The sequence below is a fragment of the Anneissia japonica genome, unplaced genomic scaffold, assembly GCF_011630105.1.
Source record: "Anneissia japonica isolate Jap-2015-1 unplaced genomic scaffold, ASM1163010v1 scaffold287943_len491860_cov182, whole genome shotgun sequence".
Taxonomy (NCBI): domain Eukaryota; kingdom Metazoa; phylum Echinodermata; class Crinoidea; order Comatulida; family Comatulidae; genus Anneissia; species Anneissia japonica.
Genome location: NW_022736938.1, coordinates 427,449 through 451,565, shown reverse-complemented (window position 1 = coordinate 451,565; position 24,117 = coordinate 427,449). Strand labels below are relative to the sequence as shown.

Here is a 24,117-nt window from a genome sequence, read left to right as displayed (position 1 = left end):
GTTTTACAAAAATCACTCTAACTTCTGAACCAGTGGGCCGATTTTAACGGCAGTTTCGGTATGTAAAATAGACTAATCAAGCTGTCTGTTAGGCTAAAAATCAATTTGATTGGATTAGAGGTCTCGTCGGAACGCCCATTTCTTTAGAGACATTGACTCGATCGACACACATCGACTAATGGTAAAGGATAGGCGGCAGTTCTCGCCGATAGGCCTCGCCTATAGGCGGCTCGTGCTGGTGTAAAGTTGACAGAAAAACAGCGATTTCTCAGCTAATACTTGCACAAAGTTTACCATTTTTGTATCAAAAGTAAGAGAAATCTTTGCTGATTTGTAATATGTAAACATTGTTAGAATTAAGCGTTTAGTTTTTTTGTTACGAGCAGTTTAAAAACGTTCAGTTATTTTTCGAAACCTGCAGCGTGATTTAGCCGGTTCGATGGACTCGACCATTATACATGTAGGCAAAGGCGGCCTAGGCTTGCTAAATTCTAACTAATAGTATAGAGCGCCTTGGCTAAGATTGTCTCCTTGACTTTTTTATACAGTGTTCTTTTTGATTATACAGTACCATAAAATATATATATCAGATATAGTGACTGACCAAAATAAATTTAAGACATAAAATGTTACAATATTATTTCATTTATTATTTGTGATTAGGTGCCCAACATTCCCCTCTAAGTAAAGTGGTACGGTCCAACGTGGTTGCGTGAGCTACACTGTGTGGCGGAGAGATTAAGATGGCGTGATAAGAACTCTACGCACTGAAATTAAATAGGTTAAAAAAACGAAACAAATTGTAATGAATTACTTTTCATCCTCTATTTTAGGCTAAAACTACAGTAAGCCATTGGGCTCATATGGGCAGGAGCATATCCCTAATTTGAAGTACCATGAAGCTGATGAGAGGTAATGCTCATTTGATACAGCTGGGCACTCTGAAGCAATGTGGAGGAAGTGCCTAATTTAAGAACACAAGCACATGCAGAGCCAAGGACTAAAACCTCGATTTGGAGGCTGGGAAGCCAAACCATTTCCAAAGCGCCAAACCACCACCAAGCAGAGCACACATAATCTGGTTCGGCCAAGGACTGAATATAGGATATTTAAACTGCTGACATCTCTAACGTGTCAACACTCCTGCCATCATGAAAATACCTGCAACTCGCCAATTTTCTGCTACTGCTTTACTAATTTTGTCTCACTAAATTCAGCTGGCAATGGTATACAATACAATAAGTGTTTATTAGGAAAACTCATTAAAGCATATCTATCTGACATCTCAACTTTGTACTCCTAAACTGTCATAGCAAAGCATAGCAAAATAAAATTTATGTACCTTAGGTGAAGATGAAATAGAATAGTATCGGGCCTGTAGCCGTGGTAACAATTCACATAAGTGATCCAGCGGTGGTTTACAAGATGGCAAATCTTCCAATATTGCTAGAATATTTCTATGAGATTTAACAACCCAGTCACTGTATTCTTTCTGGAAAATAAGAAAACGTAATGTACTGACAATGGGAAAAATATAGTATTCCTATACTAATAATATATAGATAATAATATATAGGATTAGAAAATAGCAACAATAATAAGAGTAACTAAAATAAGAAAAATGTTTGCCAATAATAATATAATCATCATCATGAATAATAATTTCAAACATCTTTTTGGCTGAATTTGTCGCTACCTAGGATGACATGCAGTTAAAGGCAGAACTTGCACTGCAGTGGTGGCTCCACAAATTTGTCAGTCATGGAGCTTTAAGAATTATGTGGCAAAAGATTTAATGGTTTAGAATGGCCCAAAGATTGTGCTTTTAGACTGCAATATTAATATTAGGGCTTGGCAACCACAATAACATTGCTTGGATCGGCAAATTAATATTTGTATTAGTTTGACAGCCATGTAGAGGCCAACACGTTAAACGTTACATGCTTATCCAACAGGAAAATGGGTACCACTGATCCCCACTGACGCTGTTGTATTGTTGAATATAATACATACGTAAAACATACAAACAACATTTTTTTTAATGCAAAAATATGTAGTAATAAATAAATTGTATACTTTACATGTGTATGTCTTTTACATTATTGTTTTATAAATGCTAGGTTACCAGTTGGTAAGTAAGCTGCTTGGTGCTTATTACCTTGCCTTCTGGCGTAGCGGATGACATTTTCAACAAGAATTCTTTGTCCTTCTCGTCAGAGCAATACTCAGAAATGTCTTTGAGGACATTGGTACGTGGACAGTTTGTGATGTCCAAGTAGAAAGACAGTGCGGTACGGTATGTACAAGGACAAGGGAATGGGTGCTTCTTACTTGCATCCTCTGCAATATTAAAAAAAAATGTAGACGTTATTAACAACTAAATTATGTAAAAAAAACCATTATTAAACAACAATAACAATGATGTTATATTTATAGTATATAATATATTAACAGAAAAAAGAGAAAAAAAACAATAAATAACCTAAAACTAACTACAACCGCCAAGAACATTGAAAAACGTCACCACTGCACTGTTCACAAGCAATTTAAGGGAATGCCATCCCAAATCAGCACCGATGACCAAAAAATGAAAATAGACTTTTCAACATATGAAACATAAATTGATGGGTCATATAGAATCGACTTACTATATTGCCATAGTTATGAGTAAAAGTATAGTGGATTCTCGGTACTAAAGAATATATGATACTGCCATAATTCTTATGTTAATTACTCATTCTAACATAAAAACTGTATGCTGGTTTTGGGATGGCATGCCTCAAATACTGTACAGTTGAGTCACATGTTTTGTAATATAATTCTCTAATATTATAATATACAGTTTGCCCTCCAATTCGCGACCACCTTTGAGACATAAAAAATTTAGGTGGTCTCAGATTTTGGTTTCCACATAGAGGGTTAGATTAGTGTAAATAGATTGGAAATTATTTATATGTTCTTCTAAAATTTTGTCTTGAATTAGAGGGTGCACTATATTTACATATATTAATATTATTATTAATGATCACATGAATGCATATATTTGTTATTTATTTCAGCAATATTTTGTAAGGGTGGTCCATCCAGCCATGGCTGATCAATTGGGACCCTCATTAAATATGCAGTGCACTTTTGTAATAACCCATAATTAACAAACATGAGCTAATTTCAGCTTAGCCAAACTTACCATCAACATTATTTAAACTAAATAAAACATCAAGATCTTGATTAAGAATCTTGCCAATTCCATCAACCAGACCAAGATTATTCATTGGATACACAGCAACATGATCACCTGACTCATATCTGGCTCAAGACAAGAAATTACAATATAAATTATATATAAATTATGATTAAAATAAGGTAAAGTTGAAACCATAGTTCTGTTGTAGACATATAAGAGTAGCTGATACTGATTTACCGGGTTGCACAGACATAAGGTAGCTTTGATCAGTAGGGTAAGAATGCTTTGATCTTTAGTTTATTCATAACTATGTCACCTACTAGGGGTAAAGTTTTGATTGGTCAAACACTTTTGGTACTTGTGCATATAAGCTTGCAAATAATAATAATAATAATAATTTTTCATTCCTGATGATGACATAATTAATGTCGAAATATTGAATCCCGACACGATGGCGTGCATTTCGATACTTGGAGTATGTATTATACTATCTTATCTGAGATAAATCAGTGGACCTTTCGGTTTTAGGAGAAAAAGAAACTAAAAGAAAAAAATTGTTTTTGCATCCATCCCTCCTATACAATTTTCAGCATTAAAGGCAAACAATTTATTTTTTTAGGCTTTATCTTGATTCTACATTTCAGTTTTCTGAGATATGAAAGTTTGATGTCGGAGTGGAAAGAATGTAAATCAGTGTGATGGGAAGGAATGAATATGATTTTTGGAAATACGTCAGAGAAAAAACAGAATTGCACAAAACAATTTAATAGCATACATCTAAAACATGATTGACATGTGAGGTAATCCATTCGGTTGACTGACGCTGATGGTATTTATACAAGGAAATGAAACAATAAAAACAACATTTACGAAAACAAAAAAAAATAACAGAAAGTTTTGTTTAATATCAATGGAAAGTATAAAAATTTAATCTAAACAATTTATTGTTGATATAAAACATTTTTCTTCATCTCCTGTTGTTTTTAGAGAAGCGAAAACAATCTTAATTTCATCACTGACAAAATAGAAGGTTCTTTAACTTAAAATTTAAAGTAAAGTATCTTGTACAATTTAAAATCTTTATTTTATATCATAATTTGCATCCACCAACAAATTTATATGAAACAATCCTTAATTGGTAATAATGGCCCATAATACGAACGTTTTATATAGGCTGAACATTTTTTTAAATCAAATTTTAAGTATTAAAACAAAAGATTTATGTATTTAAAAAATTGTGATTTAAAATTGTACAAACAAAAATTAAAATGCATGTATTTAAAAAAAGCACAGTAGAATTCAATTTATTAAGAAATGAAAAGGGCTCATATTCAACACACAATACAAGCAGGTTAAGGTCGTAAGCATCATAATGTTTTAATTTTTAAAAACGATAAATTACTAATCAGTATGGACATGTGGAATGGTGCTAACTTCATTTAAGGCCAGTATCTAAAAAAGGGTTGCGATGGATGTGCAGACGTTCTAACCCAAGGAACTCAAAATTCAGGAGACTGGAGGTGCGCTGGCCAAGTGCTTCCAACCACCAAAATGATTAAAATCCAAGTTTTTTTGTGCATGCCTTTTGATCTCCGAGGTGTCACTCACATAATTTATAATGTTGGCACACAAGGGAAAAATTGACACAGAAATTTTTGATACAAAAGCCACTAAATTTGCAGGTTTTTTTTGTATTTGGGGTTCTTTTCTGAAATATCAGGAGTATTTGATAAAATTTAGGAGACCGTGAGATTGCATGAAAATTCAGATAGTACTAAATACAAAAATTGTTAATTTTTGTAATGGAAAGGAATCTTTTAAATCTACATTTTCAATAGTAATATGTTATTCTTTTGGGCATTTAAGTTTTAAAGTAATTGGGCATTTAAGTGCTAATGAAATAATGAAAGCTGTGATAATCAGCTCTTCCCCTGACACCTTTGTTCTATTTCTGTACACCCTAGCAGACCCATAAGTTCAATAGATATCCTAATAATTTTGCCCTACTAATTCAATCAGTCCATGCTAGCCGCTGAACGCTACACATACGCAGGGCTGGAGCGAGTGCGCAGCCGGCAGTTGGGGGGCATCGTATACATCCCTGGAGGTATATTTTTAAAAATTGTTTTAAAAAACACGAAAATAATATTTTTTTTTCTTTTGAGATGATCACTACTAGGCTATATAGTATACCAGCAGGGGACACTATCAAAGTGAATATTTAAATTTTAACTACAGCATATACAGAAAGTTTAACTCACCGTATTTTGGAGTCGGTAATATCAAATTCTATATGCATACATGACCTTTCACCTCCCTTATGGAGTTCACGATTGATCTGAACCTTGCAGACAAATGGATTCTTTGCATCAAATGGTCTGAGGGATGAACAAATATGTTTATTTCATCACAATCATACAAGAGTGATCAATCTGAATTGCACATTTAAGACTGAACAGTGAAAACAAATATTTGAAATAACAAAGAGGCAACTTGAAAGTAGCACAATATTTGGGATATAAAGTACAGGTCTCCCTCAAATTAAAGACCACTCCAATAAAAGAAACACATTCAATTAATTTCTGTGGTCCCAAATTTTAAAAATTTCTTTTATATTTATTAATTTAATTAGAGACTAAAACTGCTAAAGACCATGAAAAACTTGGTCACATGTCTATAACTGGAGGGAGACCAGTTCTATATAAGTTTAGTAAAACAATAATTGTTTATATATCATTTATTGATTATAAAATTCAAAAATGCAAAATGGTTATAATTATTAAAGATGTACTGTTAGACATGATTTTAATTTTACATCAGAATTGTTTAATTTGTATATTTAATTAAGTTATTAACATGGAATTAAAAATATGGATTAAAAAAAAAATATGAATGAGAGTACGTATAAATAGTTAAAATAAAAATAACGTTAATTAAGGAATGACGCTTTGACTCCATCATGAAGTCATTCATAAGTTAAGTTCAAATGAGTTAAATAACAGTACTGTACTGCTTACTAACTATAAACCAAAAAGTTCATAACAATGGGACAGTATAATTAGCCATGCCAAAGTTAGACAAAGAGCTTAGTTTGATAGTATCAGACTGTTTATTTAGACTAGGTTTTAATTGTTTTTGATGTATAGCATATGAGACAATCCAATTTACTTCAGCATTTCTTTAGCGTCTTGAAACATTTATTAATAGTGTTCAGGTTGGTATTATGGTCCTTCACAAGTGTATTTCAATACTTGGAGTATGTATTATACTTTCTTATCTGAGATTAATCAGTGGACCTTTCGGTAGATCTTTTATGTTCATCAATGCGTTGGTGGAGGTGTCGGCATGTGTATCCGACATAACTTTCATCACACAAGTCACACATAAAGTGGTACACAACACACTGTTGATTGACATTCATAGGTTTCTTTTCCATTTTCTTGGAAAGAAAGTGTTAAGGTATTGATCCCACTGGAACTGAAGATATACAAATTACCAATAATACTCTACAACTAGCTAGGAGGCAAAACTGATACGGCTTAAACTCACATGAGAAACAGAGCAATTGATACACATGTTTTTTTTGGAAACTTGTAGAAAGACATGTTCATAGCCCAAAAACAGTTATGTGTCACATTTTAAAGCAACATTAACTTGGAATAAGCCATATCCTTATTTGCACAGTGTAGATTCATGATAAATTAGACAGAAAGCGGAAGTTATCAGCAAATCGTTACCTATCAGTATCATTGGAATATTGACTAAATGAACCAGCTTTACAACATAAAAATCTACCGAGCATAATTTTCACTCATTTATAAGTTACTAGAACTTTATAGAAGATTATGATTTCAAAATTAATTTAAAATTAAAACCAAGGCTTAAATTAAACTAAGATTTGAGGATAAACATGTGCAAGATACACAACATATTGATTTTTCCCACATTAGCGGAAAAGGCCATTATTTTTAGGAGTGATGTTTTGCCCTACCTGACGTGTTATCGTACCGAATAATCGATACGTCCCCAAATTTTAGCGAAAAAAAAATGGTGGTCGTGGGTTCGATTCCCATCCGAATCACTTGCAAATTTTTTTCACTAGTGTTTGGGGACGTACGATAACATGTCAGGTAGGGCAAAACATCACTCCTATGATATTTTCCTTACGCAAATCTTTATAGAAATTTTTACTATTATTATTATTATTATTATTATCATTATTATTATTATTTATTATTTTTGTTGTGATTTTTGTTCTCTTCTATTTCGTTTTTTCTGTGTATGCACAGAATTTTTCTGTCTGGACACTTTGGTCACTTTTTGTGACTGGATCTTCTTCAAACTTTGTACAAGCAAAGACCATCAAAGATCTGCATACTTTATTAAAATATGTACTACAGTGTTACATCACGATACCACATGATACTACTACGACGACGCGACTCTGGTACTCCAGGACATCATTCTAGTTCTACAAACCAAATATCACTATTAAACTGTTGATTAAGCATCAATTTGCGCTTCTAAAGGGTTTCAAAATACAACAGCTACAGCTACTATGGATTAATCAGACAAACTGTGAAATGCAAGAACAGCATTTGCCTTCAACCTTCGGACTAAAAATGCACTGACCTCTGCGGGGTCAGTTTTGTAGCCATTTGTTTAGAACTATCCTCATCACTCTAATAAACCAAAACCACTGCAGGCTGGTTCGAGTATCAGTGGCATCAAGTGATTTTTCTTCTCTTTTTTTAATTCATAATTGTTTTTCTATGATATTTTTACTTTGTTAATTTCAAAATCTGTTTTCATTATACATGTTAATGAGGAAAGCACTATGTTCTGTTTTACAAACATATTTCTGGTTTATAATTGTCTGAATATTCCACATTCTTTTGTGTGCATTGTTGTACTTGTAATCTGAGCTTTCATGACTTCTGAAGCAACATAAGCAACATTCACAAAAGTGGAACAGTCCAAACAAGGAAGGACCAATGATAATTCAGCAGACATAGATATAAGACATTTTTTCACACAGAATTTAGCATTTATAAAAATAACCTTGACAAAAAGCACAACTCTGAAGCATTTGTAATAGATCATAAAAATGAAGTTGATCTACTGTCTTGTGTATGTAGTCCAGCTCTTCTCACTTGCATACTGTTTCAATAAATGTTACAAATGTGATGTAGTAGAAAACATATCCTGTTATGCTGACTGTACCTGTCAGACTTGTAAGGTCCAAGGCCAAAATGAATCAAACCAGCTGTATGTGGACTGCAGCTTCAAAGGCATGGAAAATGTTCCGAATCTCCATGCATATCAAAACGAGATGAGCGTCTACAATCTTGCAGGAAATCTTATCCAATGGCTGGATAATGATACATTTACGAATGCATCTGAACTGAAAACCCTGTGTCTTGGGAAGAATGAATTATATCACAGCAAAATTGATTCATATGCATTCCATGGACTTCGGAATTTGGAATCGCTATCTTTTCAGGAGAATATCCAGCTTGGTCAGCTCCGGAAATCTTGGTTCAGTGGGCTTTTTTCTCTGGAGTATTTGAATGTCAAGTATTGTGGTATAAGCGTGATTGACAAAAATGCATTTCAAAACTGTAGAAAATTGAGATCGATAAACCTCAGCAACAATCGAATTAAAACCCTTCACAATGACATTTTTCAACATATGAATTTGCTAATGGATCTATTCCTATCAAACAACAAGATTTCATCAGTTGAAAGTTTTCCATTCAATGGATCGCACCACTTAAAGCTGCTTATTCTGCATAATAACCAGATTACCACTATCACCAAGTCTTTTGGCCTACAAAACATGACTGGTCTAAAAACAATCAACATTGCCTTCAACCCCTACAGTTGTGACTGCAAATTAGTTTGGTTTAGACAATGGCTTATCACCACCAACGTCACACTCCAGAATTACCAGGAGACAGCATGCACCTCTCCAAAACTCTACCCTCTCTTAGAATTTGATCCAGATTCACTAGACTGCCAACCACTCGGAAGGATTCTAAGAATAGTTATTCCGGCATGTTCTGCTGGAGTCTTTTTGATTATCGTAATTTCCATCGTATACTATTATCGATGGAAACTCAGGTATGGTGGTAGATCAAAGCTTTAGGAAGGCCTCAAAACTGTTATCATCTAGAAATGCAATTGGTTTCAAAAGACCATATTTGAAACATTTAAAGAAAAAAACAAATAAATTGTACCTAGAAATGCAAGTGGTTTCAAATTACAATATTTGAAACAAGAGAAAATAATACAATATAAATTGTAACAGCAGCTATCTACCATCCATTTAGTAATAGCTAACTAGAAATGTAACATAATTGCATCAATTTAATAGAATGAATAGAGTTCCTTTAGTTAGTCTTTCATTAAAAAGCACATGAGCCTTAATCTACAGAGCTATATTATACTTATTAAATCCAAAACTTATACATATACCCAATTTATAGACATTATGGGCTTGTTCGAGGGAAAAAATATCTGTAGAAAGTAAACAAAGAATGGGTTGATGGTATAAGTGTTTCTCATTTGCATTTGATTAACTTCAAATTTTACTTCCGGAGTAGTTTGCTTACATGGTATTTAATGTTAGCTAAAACTTGCTCGAACGGTCGACTACCCACTGAGTGCTCAGTGCGATTAACCTGTGAATTTAATGGAATACAGCATTTTTTCACTCCAACAGGCCCTATGTTACACTGCACATGTACTACAAAAAATATTTAGCGAGTTCCCAGCTACATTACATTTGTTTGAACACAAACTTCTGTAAGATTAGCATGTGTTCTGGTGTAATAACCATGTAATATAGGTCTCTAAAACTCCTGAGATACTAAGCCCAAGAATAATAAAAGAAACATCTTTCTCTTTGTATTTTTCTGTCTATTTCTTTCTATGCAAAATATATTTGTATATACTTTAATATACATTATTATCACATTGGACAGACCTTTTAAGGTTTAAATTCATTAATGTGATTCAGTAAAATATATCTTGGGGAGTTCGTGCAACCTTCAGCATGTGTGACGTGCAACATTCTGTGAACTGGGTATTATACAATTCAATTTCACAATATCTTTGAATTTTAAAATTGTACTGTACCAGTCTAATAATAGGTGCCATCATGTTATTATTTATTTAATTTTACCTATTTGTGTACATAATTACTAGTTGTATGTACCTATAAGCCATTGATATGTTGCATGTTTTGTTTTTTATTATAATTCTAAATGTATGCATGCCTTGTATTTTATATATCGTAAAAATTTTAATTATTTTAAATTAGTTTGCTTGTTTAGGTGCAATATATCCTTTTACTTCAAGACTATAATGTGGCTATTTTAATGTTTTTAAATAGGTGTATTTTATTGATGATTTTGAATAAAAATACCATGAGAATGAATGAAACGTGTAAAAATCTACTCTTTCTCAGGTATTGGCAACACCGACGCATTGCAAGGAAACAGTATCAACAAATCTGTGAGCAGGGTCCAGCGCCTATTAATGGCGATGACATAAGATATGATGCATATGTCTCGTATCATAATGAGGATCAGGGCTGGGTGTACTCCATACTCCAACCCACGCTTGAGCAACAACCGTACAATTTTAAGCTTTGTCTGGACTATCGCGACTTTATTGCTGGCGAAAAAATTCTTGAAAACATAGCAAATGGTGTGAAATACAGCCGCAAAATGGTACTAGTAGTCACAAACAGTTTTGCGAGAGGCGAGTGGTGCTATTTCGAACTGGAGAGGGCGCGCATGCGCATGTTCGACAATCAGGAAGACATACTCGTTGTTATCCTACTGGAGCAATTGTTACCACAGAACACACCGGTTCTCCTACAACAGATTTTAAGTAAAAACACTTATGTTGAATGGTCCATGAATCCGGATGAACAAAGAGTGTTTTGGTTAAAACTCACCGCAGCTTTAAAAACACCAAATGCACGGCAAAGTGATGAATTCACTGGATCTTTATAAAGCTTGGTTTCCGTGAAAATCGCTACATGCTATCGTTGACTACTTTGGCAACAGAGATTCAGGGAGCTTTTCTGATTGCATAGGGGACAGCTACCAGTGCAAGGATTGCAGTGAAAATGCTGTAGCGCCTGTGTAGCGATTGTATGGAAACCGAGCTTAACTCAGATACAAAAGTTTTACATGTTCAGCTGTAATTGCTTTGTGTAGGATAATAAATCTTCCTTGAGTGAAAATCGAACTTAATAACTAATCAATCAGAACAAGGCCGTGAATATGCACTAGTCCCTCAGACATACGTATTTACGTACATTTACATTAGGCTCCAATGTTGCATTGTTAGCAGGGGTTTAGCCATAAAAACGAAATAGGCAGTCCAACATGGAAGCCAGTGGGCGTGGCACTGAGCCTATTAGCAGGCCACGCCGACTCAAGGCCACACCCCTTGCAAAACATAAGACAAAAAAATAGAAAATTATGATCTTTAGAGGAGAGTTAAAGGTGTTTTTATGTTGGAATTTGTCTTTATAGGAATAGTGTTCAATTTTTAAGTATAAATGTTTTTAACACGGTGTGTGTTGTAAGTGAACTTTTCACTGGGTAGGCAATAGTTTAAGCCTTACATTTTTGGGAATCCCCACCGAATATTGGTACGAAAACACAGTACATTTAATCAATAAAGTTGTTTTATCAAACATAAATATATGATTTAGCTTTAATTTAATGGAACATCCGATAGATTTGAAGAATATAAAGAATTTGCTAAAGGTAGACCAGACCCAATTAGGCTAGGCCGAGCTGATTAAGCCAAGCAGTACAAGCCGTCACAGTAAAAGTGGCTGTCTTAAAAATAATTGTAGGCCGTCCAAAAGACGGACGGACGGCTTGCTGGCTAAGCCTATGATTGTTAGCCTACATCTGTTTGCTACATTACACTAAACCTGAAGTTTAGTATTCGAAGCAACTGAATTAAATTTGGATGATCTTGAGTTCGATTTCTGATTGAGACAATTCCTCCCACCCACACCACTCATATGAGACGCAAGGACATGATAGGGGGCTATTGATACAAAAATAGAATCTACACTAAACAAAAAGTCTATGTACTAGTTTCTAATTTTATCACAACTGCTAACTACTCACCCTTTCTGTTTCTGAAGTGAGTGAAGTCTTGCTGGTTCTCCAGTGTAGATCTTCTCATCTGGTATATCCTCATGTACAGTCACAGAATACTGACGTATACTGGAAAGTTAAAAATATTTTAAAAAGTTAGATAAAAATTAGTTCGTCAAAAGGAGTCGTCTGGAGCAGCAGTTGTGCTTCTGCTTTCCAACCTTGAGGTCAGAGGTTCAATCCCTTGCTGTGCATTTCACTTGTGTCCTTAGGTAAGGCACATTCCTACGGTTGTCTCTCTCAGCCTAAGAGTACAAATGGGTACCTGGTAGGTTCAAATGTATGCATAACTTAAAATTGTTAACTTTTTTTTGTTTTGTTATGTTAATTCATTATATCCCTCCTGGTATCTTAGTCAATCCCAGACGGCGATCAACTCGTTTAAATCATACTAATTCCTTTGTTGTTCCATTTGGGTGCACTCTGTCTTTCAAATCATCATTGTATCCATCCGTTATTTTACTTTGGAACAGTCTACCACAATCAGTGGTAGACTCAAAATCTATATTCACTTTTAAACAAAATTCAATTGAACACCTTAAAAACTAATCCTCCTGATGTCTTGTTCATATTTTTCTTTCTTTTGTGATGTTGGTCTGTAGCTTAAGCTTGTTTAAGGGGGAGGCTAATTATTAGCCATTAGTCAATTGACTATGTGGCTATCTTGCCTCCCTAGGTTTTGTACTGAGCTTTCATAAATAAAAAAAAAATAAATAAAATAAAATTAAAATGCGCTGATTACAGCTGCAATGTTTATTATTGAATTCTTCACAGGGAGCTGAGTATGTGTTCCATGTGTGCTTGAACCAATGACCGAGGGTAATAATGTGAAGTGCTTAGAGGCATGAGACACTATATAAGTCTAACATAATATTTATTATTTTAAAAAAAGCATTCCAGATCTATTATGTCCATGGAATTTTATGAAGAAATTGTAAGAAGTCCATTTAACTAGCACTCATCTTTGGAACTACTTTCCAGCTGATACGAATATTAATGTTACAAAAGCATGTAAAATGAATAAATAATTAGTATGTCTGAATTTTGATACAAGTCTTCATTTGTTTTCGAAGTATTAAACATATTACCATGTACATTATATGTACGTTATTGTATATTGTCTACTTCAATTTTTAAAATATGTCTCAGCATTATTTAAGTTACAAACCTGCACTTCATGGAAAAGAGGAGTACCTTACAGTATTGAATGGCCTAAACTGAAAGGATTTGAATAATTAAATTTTCAAATTGGTGACTTTTGATTAATACATATAAACTTTGTTTATGTTTCATAAAAAAAAACAAAAGAAAAGCATCATCATTTGTAAAATCTGTTGGTAAGGAAACAGATTGTCAAGAAGTACATACCTACTTAATCAATCAAACAATCAGTCAATCAATAAATCAATCACAGGTAACTTACCTGCTCTCATCACCTGTTGCTTCAACTCCAAAGTGCTCACAGACACTTGGCCAAAATTTATCTTTCCATGTAACAAAATCTTCTTCCATGCTGGCAAAAACAAAAAGAAAATATTAAAGTGGATCTGTAGACTGGTGAATAAGATGCTTCAGGGTCCTGTAAAATGGATGAATTCACTTCTCACTGCCAACGACGAGTACACTCATTCCATTGGGTGCTGCTGAGGATGTTAATGGCTAAACTTATCAACACCTTGGTAACATTCTATAATTTTTATTACATTTTTCTACATTTTAGAATCACAGAATTAACGGCTGGTAGTTGGGGGAAGTCCCACCTAGGTCAAAATGTACAAATAATATATATGTGACTAGTGTGTTTGTACATATGTTTGGTACACGGGACAAACGATAATTCAACATGAAACAATAATGCAACGGGTAAGCACTCGCCCTTCTGACCAACTTTCACTACTGTATCTGTCTCTGTATGACCTAATTATTTTCTGTTTTCAGATAAGGGTTGATGTTATCAGTTTTGATTTACAGTATAATGCCCTCTTCTTGTTTTACCACAATATGGTTTCATAATAGGCTATTAAAAAAATACAGAAATAATGTTTCAAGCTCAGTGTACCCCACCCCCCACCCCAAGTGGTAGTTCAGGTACCGATTTTGATAGCAGTTTCATATTAGAAAAAAAAAATTAAACCTACACAATCCAATTATAAAAATATTTATAAACCACTAAAATGAAGTGAAAGTGAAAGGCCTATAACCTTTGAAATAAGGGTGATTATAATATAGATTAACGTAATAAGCATTTCAAATTCACAATTAATTTTATTCAGTCTTTAAATAAAATTGTAATTTTATGTAGTATTAATTGTAATTTTTACAATGTTCTGTAAATATAAGGATAATTATTATTAAAAAGTTCTAATTTAACTGTTGCTACTGGGGTTTAATGGAGTTAAACCTTAATTCAAGTTCAATTTAAATGGAATCTTTGGTAATAACAACTTTGATGTAAAAATTGTAGTAATGTACATAAAATATATGCTTGTTTTCCTTTATTTTGTACATTTGAATATATGGACAAACTTATGTAACTCAGTCAGCTACACCAGTCCTTTTGCATACATGCTATTTGTCTTTTATTTTTGAAAATGTAAGTAAAGGATTACAGCAAAAATATGCTAGGAACTAATAATAAACAACAGGAAACAATGTAAGAGGAATTTGATGGGCAACACATTTAAATAACAATTACAGACAGTATGACAAACAATGTTTCTAAACTTACAAACACTTGTTACTTATTAATCTATAATTAGTCACTAAAATAGTCATTATTTTTTTGCTAGCTTGGAAGGGGATATTTAAAAAAAATATAAAACATACTTTCCATCATCATCTCCTAACCCAGGCTCAAATAACCGCTCGCCTCCAAGCTCCTCCAATTTCTTGTCAACAAATTTTCCCATCTCATTATAATGTTCATAAGTTTTGTTGCCTAGTCCAAAAACCTAAATATAAAGAAGATAATGTGATGATTACAAAAAGAGGCAATGAGGAAACAAATATAAAGCATAATTGAATAATCTCTTTGTCAATTAGTACAATATCAAAAGTTCTCCCAATAGGCTAAAATAGCATGATTGTGCAATATACCTTGAGCAATTGGTGAAAGGATAGTATCAAAGGTTTAGTTGTGTGTCGCTAAAAACCATTGGTTGTGATTACTTCCAATGAGGTTATTTTTTTGCAAACAAACCCAGTCCCAAACCCAGTGTTATTTATGACCAATGTTTAAAGATTCTTCACCCATTATACTGGATATTCACTTAAATCGGCATTGCAAATTCAGTGTAGAACATCCCTATTAAGGGGACATATTTTTCAGCCACAAAATGAGGGAAAGTATACAGGTATCTTCAACACCACAGTCTACCACTTCAGGGAACACTGCTATAAAGGGACACTTTTTTGGTAATGAAGGTGCCCCTTAATAGGAGGTTCTAGTAACTGTGTATATCTACAAATTTATCAATCTAAAGCCCTACCAAGATTATCAAACTCTATTTGTCAAAAACATGTGACATGTCTAAATATGGTCATAATGACATAATATCATGACCATATATAGGCACATAATGACTATATATGGGCACACAACTGTCTTTTTGTCAAAGAAAATTTGATGGTGTGGAAAAAGCTTTTAAACAAATACAAAACAAACTGATCTTACAGCAAATTTAAGTCCTTGCAAGTCTGGGCTGCCTTCTTGTAGCCAGTCGTAGAATTCTTGAGCATTATCTGTAGGGTCGCCCTCCCCATACGTTGCCATGCAAAATATAGCAAAAGAATTGTCAATTTCCTTCAGGCGAGTCAAGTCTTCCTAAAAGGAAAAGAGTTCAATAAAACATTTAATAATGTTTAAATATGAAAAATGGATTAAACAACGTCAAAGAAGACAACACATAAATAGCTTTGATTCATAACAAAAGCAAAAATAATACAAGATCACCTTTAAAACCTGAAATTTTTGGGGTGGTTTCAGTCTCCAATCAGAGGGTTAGTTTTGTGCTAAAAAAATTGAATTATTATTTATAATAATTAAGTAAAAACTCATCCACTCAATGTCTACGTCTTCATAATTTGCTACATTAACTTACCATTTCGCTTTCCTCTGGGTCCTGAAGAAGGGCTTTCATTCCGTATCGTTGCGAATCTTTTGCCAACCTTCCAGCAAACTCTTCTGCTGTACCCGTTTGTGAACCATAGAAAATTACTATATTTTTATTCTGAGGAAATTTTTAAAACAATATCAATATAGGGGAGAGAAAATTCATGATAGAATATTTGAATGAATTATGTAGTACCAAAGCTTTATCATAATAGGAGAGAAAGGCACTGGTTTCCCTTATTAAAACACAGCTGGAGTAAATAGGCATTCTTGTTTACATTAATAATAAGATGACAGTTTGTATCAAACACATTTCTAGGATCGTGTATTCGTGAAAATAAACCGTCTTACAATGTTGGACTGGAGTTGAATTTGCTTGTTGATTCGGATGCTTACCTTTCAATCTCAATGGGTTCAATTCCAGCCACAGTAACAGGATTTTTTCTCACAACCAAAATCAACTCCACTGACTAAGCCTGATAATGAGACTAAGTGCATGTACAGCATCTTGAGTACATGTTTATTTTGTGAAGGGGTTGCCAGTTAGACATGTGATTAAACTCCATGCCTCATGAAGAAACTTTGTTTATAAAACATCAACTTTAGGACCATACCTGTGAAGCATCTATTTCCTTCCATTTACTTATGTTGTTCAACTTACCGTTGACTTCATCTTTTGAATAAAACAGGAGTCTGCTGCCTTCATCATCGGAGCACTGTGGAAATTAACAATTTTAATTTCCATATTAATTGTATTTTAGTATTGACTTTAAGTTAAATACATTTTTTTTATGTTAAGTATAAACACATTATTGTACTACTTTATTACTTATGCAACTTGCTAAAAATTTTACACCAAAATTTAATACTTCATTTACAATAAGGATACACAGGTAGCAAAAAGCATTGAATTGGACTATTATTACCGGTAGTACTGTTGTTATACTAATATTGAATTTTTTATAATGACATACAGTATATTTTTTGACTTATTATAGATAATGAATATTTTGTATCACTGTAATTGACAACATTTCATTGGTTGAATTGACCTGGTAAGAGGTGCTGTAGTTTTTAGTACTTTTCTGTGACTACCTCATCCCTTGTCTATGCGTAAACGTAACACATACCAAAAGAACTAATAAAGAAGAATGCTTTGCTGTTTAATATTCAAGAGGTATAGTACTGTAAACAAAAAAACCCATGGATATATTTCTTTAAATCAGTGAATTCTAATTCTCTTGCAGTTAAATGATTAGGATTACCTCCCTCCCCTTTGTACCAGGAGGTAATTCCAATCATCCAACACCTTGGGAAGTAAAATTCACTACTTCACCTCAAAACATATTGCATTACATAGTTTACTACTGTACACTGGTATTAAAGCACAGATAGATCCCAACTTCATAATGCATGTACTTTATGCATCCACATTATGACAAATAATATAACTGGGCAAACAGACAGCAAGATGAACAGAGATACAGGATCTCTGTAACTGTACTATTATAGTAATCAATAGAAAATGGCTGAAAAGACAGCAGAAAATAGTACAAAAGTGCATAAAAGGCAGTTACCAATTTACATGCAGCACAAAAAGAAACCATCAGCTTTATGTGCTCTTCAATTGGATTGTAAAAAAAAAATGTGATTTATTTGATTGTTTATTATCTTTTGAAACCATAGGAATATTTTATTAAGTTTAATCTTAGATTGCCTTGTAAAGGCTTGCAAAGAAAACACATGTAGATAGCTGACATAGGACTATACTTTGATAATTCCAACATGAAAAAATACTCATGGGAAGAGAACCTTCCAATACCGAGCATCAATGCTCTGGAATGACTTTCCAGTTGATGATAATAAACATTTCCAAACTATTAATTAGGTTGATTTTTAAACCTTTTAATTTCATTGGTGCATTGTTTATTGTTTTTACCTCTTTTTTCCTTCATCTGTTATTTTGTTAAATTGTTTTTACTTAATCTGGCCCTCTTAGGAGACCAGTACATCAAATGTATTGAAATGAGCTTTCCAGAATAAAGAAAGATTTGTATTGTATTGTATTGTATAGTAGCTCTCTACTTTTAATATTGTGCTATTTTTTAAGTGTGTCTAAGGGGAACCACTTCATACAAGTTGATTGAGTTAGGTTTTTGGTTTTTCTTTCTCTTGTTCTTTTTCACTTGTTTCCTTGTTTGTTTTTTTTAAATATTTTATGAATTATTGAGAGAAATAAATTAAATGATGGAAAACCAAGCAAGCATGAACAGCTTTCAAACAGTTCCCTGGTGATTAGATGATTCTTTAGTTGGTGCAGTTTGAGCTACAAAGTGGAGCCAAAGGTCATGTCATTGTCAAATCACATTTTCCCACGCTAGAACCTATATATTAAGAACCTATATATTATTATTATTATTAGAATCTTTTTAAAAGATTTCAAAATATCTGCGGTTACTATAGGCCAAAGAAAACGTGTGTGTTGCACAAGCCCGCCACCAAAATATCTGCTCATTGTTGCAAGAGTTAATACTACGGCCTCAGATCATTTTTATTTTCAGCTGCCACACTTTGGAACTTCCCCCGTGAACATATTACTGACTCACATTCAGTTGTTAATTTTAAGACAAACTTAAAACTCATCTTTTTAACACCTAAACATGCACAGAGCCTTTGACTTTCACTTTGGTTAGTGATATTGGCACTTTATAAATTATTATTATTATTATTACTATTATCTCAAAAAGTCAACTTTTTCCAAAAAATATTTCTTTTTGGAAGAAGCCGTAAGGGGTAATTAACAATTATCAAAATTTTTGCAAGTGTACAAACTGTACTTTTTTTTCGGTACTCCCTCCCTCCCCTCTGAAAGTGTACAAAAAAAATGTTTATTTTGCAAAACCATTTTCCATTTTTTTGTGAAGTCAACTGATGTAATTTGCTTGGTTACTTGAAAATGTATCATATCCATGGCTACTGTACATTATAATTTTTATCAAAATTTTTATGCATGTAAAAGTGAACAAATTTGTCTACCCTCTCCCACCTAGCATACTGTTTGTACATTTGTGAAAATGTTGATGATGTTGAACAACCCCTTAGTACTGTACAGAATTATTACAAAGGTTACTCTCCAAACTTTAATCAATAATAATGTGATACCTTATTCATGAATTTTAGCTCTATGATTAGTATTTTACCAACCAAAATGTATGAGGTGAGGTGATGGTTGAATATATTTTTTTTTAAAGTAATTCTATAATTTCATGACTTTTAATTAATAATGCATTTTAATGTTTCTTGCTTCTTTGGATACATTACTGACTTTTCAATGTATTTTTCAATTTTTCTGCTCTTCTTTTTGTAAAGTATTTCCAACATTTTCTATTTTTTTTGTGCACCATTTATTTTACTCAGTTTTATTTATAGATTCGTAAGCATTTTATATGCTTTGTTTTAATGTAGTTTCACTTTCACCTCATGATTTTTACCATTTTTATTTAATTTTTATTTATTTTATTCTTAATTTTTTTAGTTTATTTTTCATCATTTCATCATCATCATTATTAATATTATTACTTTATTATTATTATTATTATAATTCTTTAAGAGTACTTGCTGTTATTGAAACAGATTTTAAAGTAATTATTTTATTGTATCTTATCGTAACTGGCCAAGGCCTAAAACTAAATAAAAAATCTTCAAAGATCAACAACCCTGATTTTCAAATATCACTTGGCTTCAACACCACAATTTTGTTTTATGTTATTGTCCTAATCCAATCCATATTAGCCTGGTTCTCACGAGAGCACTGTAGTATCCGGATCGGGAGCTAACCGTTAGTGCTAACCATTAGAACCTGCGTGAGAATGCCCGATCAGTTAGCGCTAACCGTTAACAGTATCCGGATACCGCTAACGGTTAGCAAGTTGAGCACGTTTTTACCATCAACCAATCACACATACACGTTTACAATATCCCGTTTCTTATTGCCCAGTGATTCGATCATCATATTCTAGGTATCCGGATTGGGATTTTCTCGTATGGACGCACAGCAGCTAACGGTTAGCAGGATCCGGATCCTGCTAACCGTTAGCAGGAATGTGAGAACATAGCCGTAAACATTCAATAAGAAATAGGAAATTGTTTAAATCCAGGCTACAGACAAAAATAATTTTTGATATGTTGTACAACTGATTTTTTTTAAAACACTAAAAGGGTATTTGATGAAAACCTCAAACTTACGCAATATTAAAATTCTTTATGTTAATCGACTCTTCCTTTTTCCTTCCTTTAAAGAAGAACCAGTAGATACCGAGACCCAAACATGCTGACAGGACAAAAATATCCAGGAGGCCGATGAATGGTGTTGCCTCCTCCACCGTCTCTGTTCCTACATCATCCAACGAAGACATTCTTAAAAACTGAAAGATGGAAGACATGTTAGATGAAACTTGCTGTAATAAAGTGTGGTGGTGTACTCTACACTGTTTTAATCTAATTTTGTTTAATTAGTCTAGTGCTAGTCAGAAGCAGATTAGTGTCAAAGAAAGCGGTTATGGCTATTAGAACGATTGCTGGAAACATTGTACCAGCAAATTCTACCAGCACATACAATTCTAACAACCTGCATAGAGGTATCTTATTGTCTGGTGTGAGTTTCTACAGTGAGAAATCATTAATTATGGCAAATTCACATCAACTTAAATCTTAATAGGCTCTGCTGGATGAAAGTACCTGTTAATATAGCCATTTAACAGTGTCACTCAAACTCCTGTGAATGATGGTACTCATGCATGTACGATTCAGGGGCTCATGCAAAAAAACCTGGGCAGTAACCTGGTACCTTCAGCTCTCTTTGTCTCTATTTTTTTCTACTTAATCTTACTTCAATTTTACATTTCAATTCACATTTATTTCAGGTTAAAATCTGAAAAAGTATGTACAACAAATTTAAATTCAGCAGATATAAAGAATATCTTGCATCTTCCTTGCTGACCATGACACAGAGTTGTCAGTAAGATTATTTTAATATTATTATACAGATTTGATATATTTTAGTTTTAGATTTCCCTTCTTTCATAACCATGACACAAAGTTGTCAGTAAGATTATTTTAATATTATTATACAGATAATAGGGATATAGCCCCCTCAGCACCCCCTTTGGCGCCACCTTTGGAAGAATAGTGAAAATTTACCAAAATAGGTAGGTTTCAAGTTGAGTCAAAAATAACTGGGGACAGCAGATATTACCATGATCAGCTGGGTCCGAATTCCAAAATGTAGGAGCTGAGAAAAAGAAAGATCGCTCACCAGTACAGATATTGTCATGAGGGTAAAAATAGAATTTAATGCTATATGGCACTTTAGCCCTTCAATCTCTGTGTTAGTTTTATACTTAGTCATTGCTTACTTAGATTTTGAATAGCAAACATTTAGGGCATATGTTAGGAAACCTCAATAGATAAGAAGATGTTTCACTAACCAAAAGGTCCACTGATTAATCTCAGAAAAGATAGTATAATACATACTCCAAGTCAGGAATCCTGATGATGACATAATTAATGTTGAAATATTGAATCCTGACACTCGATACTAGGAGTATACTATCTTATGTTCCACTGAAGTACAATACTCTTGTAGGCACAAGGGTGGGTGATTTATTTCAAGTGTGTTGCGAAATAAAGCAATGAGTCGGTCAAGAAAATATAATTTAACATTTCAAATCACAAGTTTGGTGCTCGAGTATAATTTTATTTATATTTATTATTTTTATGATTATAAAAATTCTCAATTTTTTTTTAATTATTCCAAATTTACACAACATTAGTTAGCAACTTTTTATTTAACCATTCATCTAAACTTTCATATATTTCATAAATCTTTTTATAGGCTATATTAATCTGATGTATGCCTTCGCCGCTGCTTTTTTTTTGTAATTTATTGTACGTTTATTTGGACAGGGAGTCTAGAGGATACCCACATCTTGTGTTTGCCTCTCAGCCCATGGCATCCTCTTGGCACACCTGGGCATTTCCAGATTTGTGATTTTTGTGCCGAATATGTAATAAGTAATAAATATTTATTTCACAATACACAGTACTGCAGTTAAAAAAGTTCAATTTGGAGGAGAACCTAACCTACCCCTAAGTTCATGAGTACAAAGTTGCAGCTTAAACAATGTTCAAATGTGAGGAATATGAAGCAAGGACCTTGAGTGGCAAAAAATATCTTAAAAGTGTTCCGTATATTAGAAACCACAGATGTTCCTTATATTTTTTAATTTATTTTAAAATTATTTGTTAATAAGAATGTTTCATACAAGTCCTACTTAATTATTTTTTATGTGAAATCTGAACAGTGCAATGTGAGAGGAAACTAATCTGTGAGAGCTACAGTACTAGGCAGCGATTTATTTCATTAAGGATTCTTGTCTGTTTCTCACAATTGCTTACTGTATTTTACGGAGATAAAATAAATAAAATTAAATGAAGGAAACACATAGCCATTTATTTCGTCAAAAGCACATGACTTGCTGTCATAATCACAGAACAATGAGCAATTTTATATTGACATTGCTGTTTCAACAATGATAAGCAGTTCACATTCATTGACATTAACATGAATTTTCAGCAAATGATTACAGTATAAGAGCTTATCATTAGCATTTTAAGTCTAATATTTCTACTATCACTGTCAAATTACTGTGTGAATAAACTTAAAAATAGACTGAATTAGTCACCAAAGATGATGTCATCAAAATTTGGCCGAGTGGGTATTAAAAGTTGTTTAGTCAAAAGGTAAAGTCAAGCTAATAGATTGAGCGGAGTTGAAAGTGGTGTCTATTCAATCGTTTAAAATGTAATGAAGTTAGTATGGAAGATACCTTTTATAACAATGTATACATTTTAAATAATTCATAGATTGATTGTAAATGTAGGATTTATTTAAATTTCCATTTACTGTATACAATAACTAAAGAATTTCGAGAGGCATTCTAGGGTGCATAGGCCCATCGCTCGCGGGACTCGCCACATTAATCTCTGACTACGGTGATCGCTGTTGATTTAGAGGTATATTCAGCTTAAATACTGTCACCAAATCATTTTATTGCAATTTTTGTATGAAATATTTACACTATTGGACAAACTTAAATTGCTGAATTGTAGAATAAAATGGTTTTTTTTTACTACAAAATGATGGAAAATGAGTTAGAAGACTCATTGTCTTCTCATTGTGCTAGAGTTTCTTTTAAGTCTTATACAAAGCATCTCTTTCATAAATTCAAAGTACTTAATATCTACGATTTAAATAAACTACAGATTGCTTTATTTATGTATCGTCTGTGTACAAATTCTTTTCCCCCACATTTAAGTAATTTGTTTAATCCAGTTGTCTCGGTTCACCATTACGCCACAAGATTTTCTGTCTACAATTTTTTAACTCCCTGTTCCTCTTTTCTTAGACAAAACTCCATTTAGTACTCAGGCCCAAAATTATATCAAAATATCTTCAGAACCTATTATTAACAAACCATCCCTCAATAGTTTTAAATCTGCTTTTAAAATGTCTCTGATCTCAGTCTATGGTGAGTAAACTTAAATACCTCATTCAATAACAATAATCC

At 33.0% G+C, this 24,117-nt stretch overlaps 2 protein-coding genes across 2 annotated transcripts in view; one reads left to right on the top strand and one right to left on the bottom strand.

The window, feature by feature from the left end:
* The window catches only part of LOC117116964 (NADPH--cytochrome P450 reductase-like), a 30,523-nt gene that overhangs the window by 3,893 nt on the left and 2,513 nt on the right, over positions 1-24,117 (bottom strand). Inside the window, exons 2-12 of the mRNA XM_033261131.1 lie at positions 20,735-20,913; positions 17,151-17,205; positions 16,479-16,607; positions 16,052-16,201; positions 15,205-15,329; positions 13,802-13,891; positions 12,349-12,447; positions 5,446-5,562; positions 3,188-3,306; positions 2,159-2,340; positions 1,343-1,492 (exon numbers count right to left, since the gene is read on the bottom strand). Of these exons, the coding sequence (XP_033117022.1) occupies positions 1,343-1,492; positions 2,159-2,340; positions 3,188-3,306; positions 5,446-5,562; positions 12,349-12,447; positions 13,802-13,891; positions 15,205-15,329; positions 16,052-16,201; positions 16,479-16,607; positions 17,151-17,205; positions 20,735-20,904 (1,386 nt within the window). The 5' untranslated portion in view covers positions 20,905-20,913. The remainder of the gene's footprint in view (positions 1-1,342; positions 1,493-2,158; positions 2,341-3,187; positions 3,307-5,445; positions 5,563-12,348; positions 12,448-13,801; positions 13,892-15,204; positions 15,330-16,051; positions 16,202-16,478; positions 16,608-17,150; positions 17,206-20,734; positions 20,914-24,117) is intronic.
* LOC117116966 (toll-like receptor 2) lies at positions 8,246-12,335 on the top strand. Its single transcript, XM_033261132.1, has 2 exons — positions 8,246-9,307; positions 10,656-12,335. Exons 1-2 carry the CDS (start codon positions 8,292-8,294, stop codon positions 11,206-11,208), a joined length of 1,569 nt encoding a protein of 522 aa, XP_033117023.1. The 5' UTR covers positions 8,246-8,291; the 3' UTR covers positions 11,209-12,335.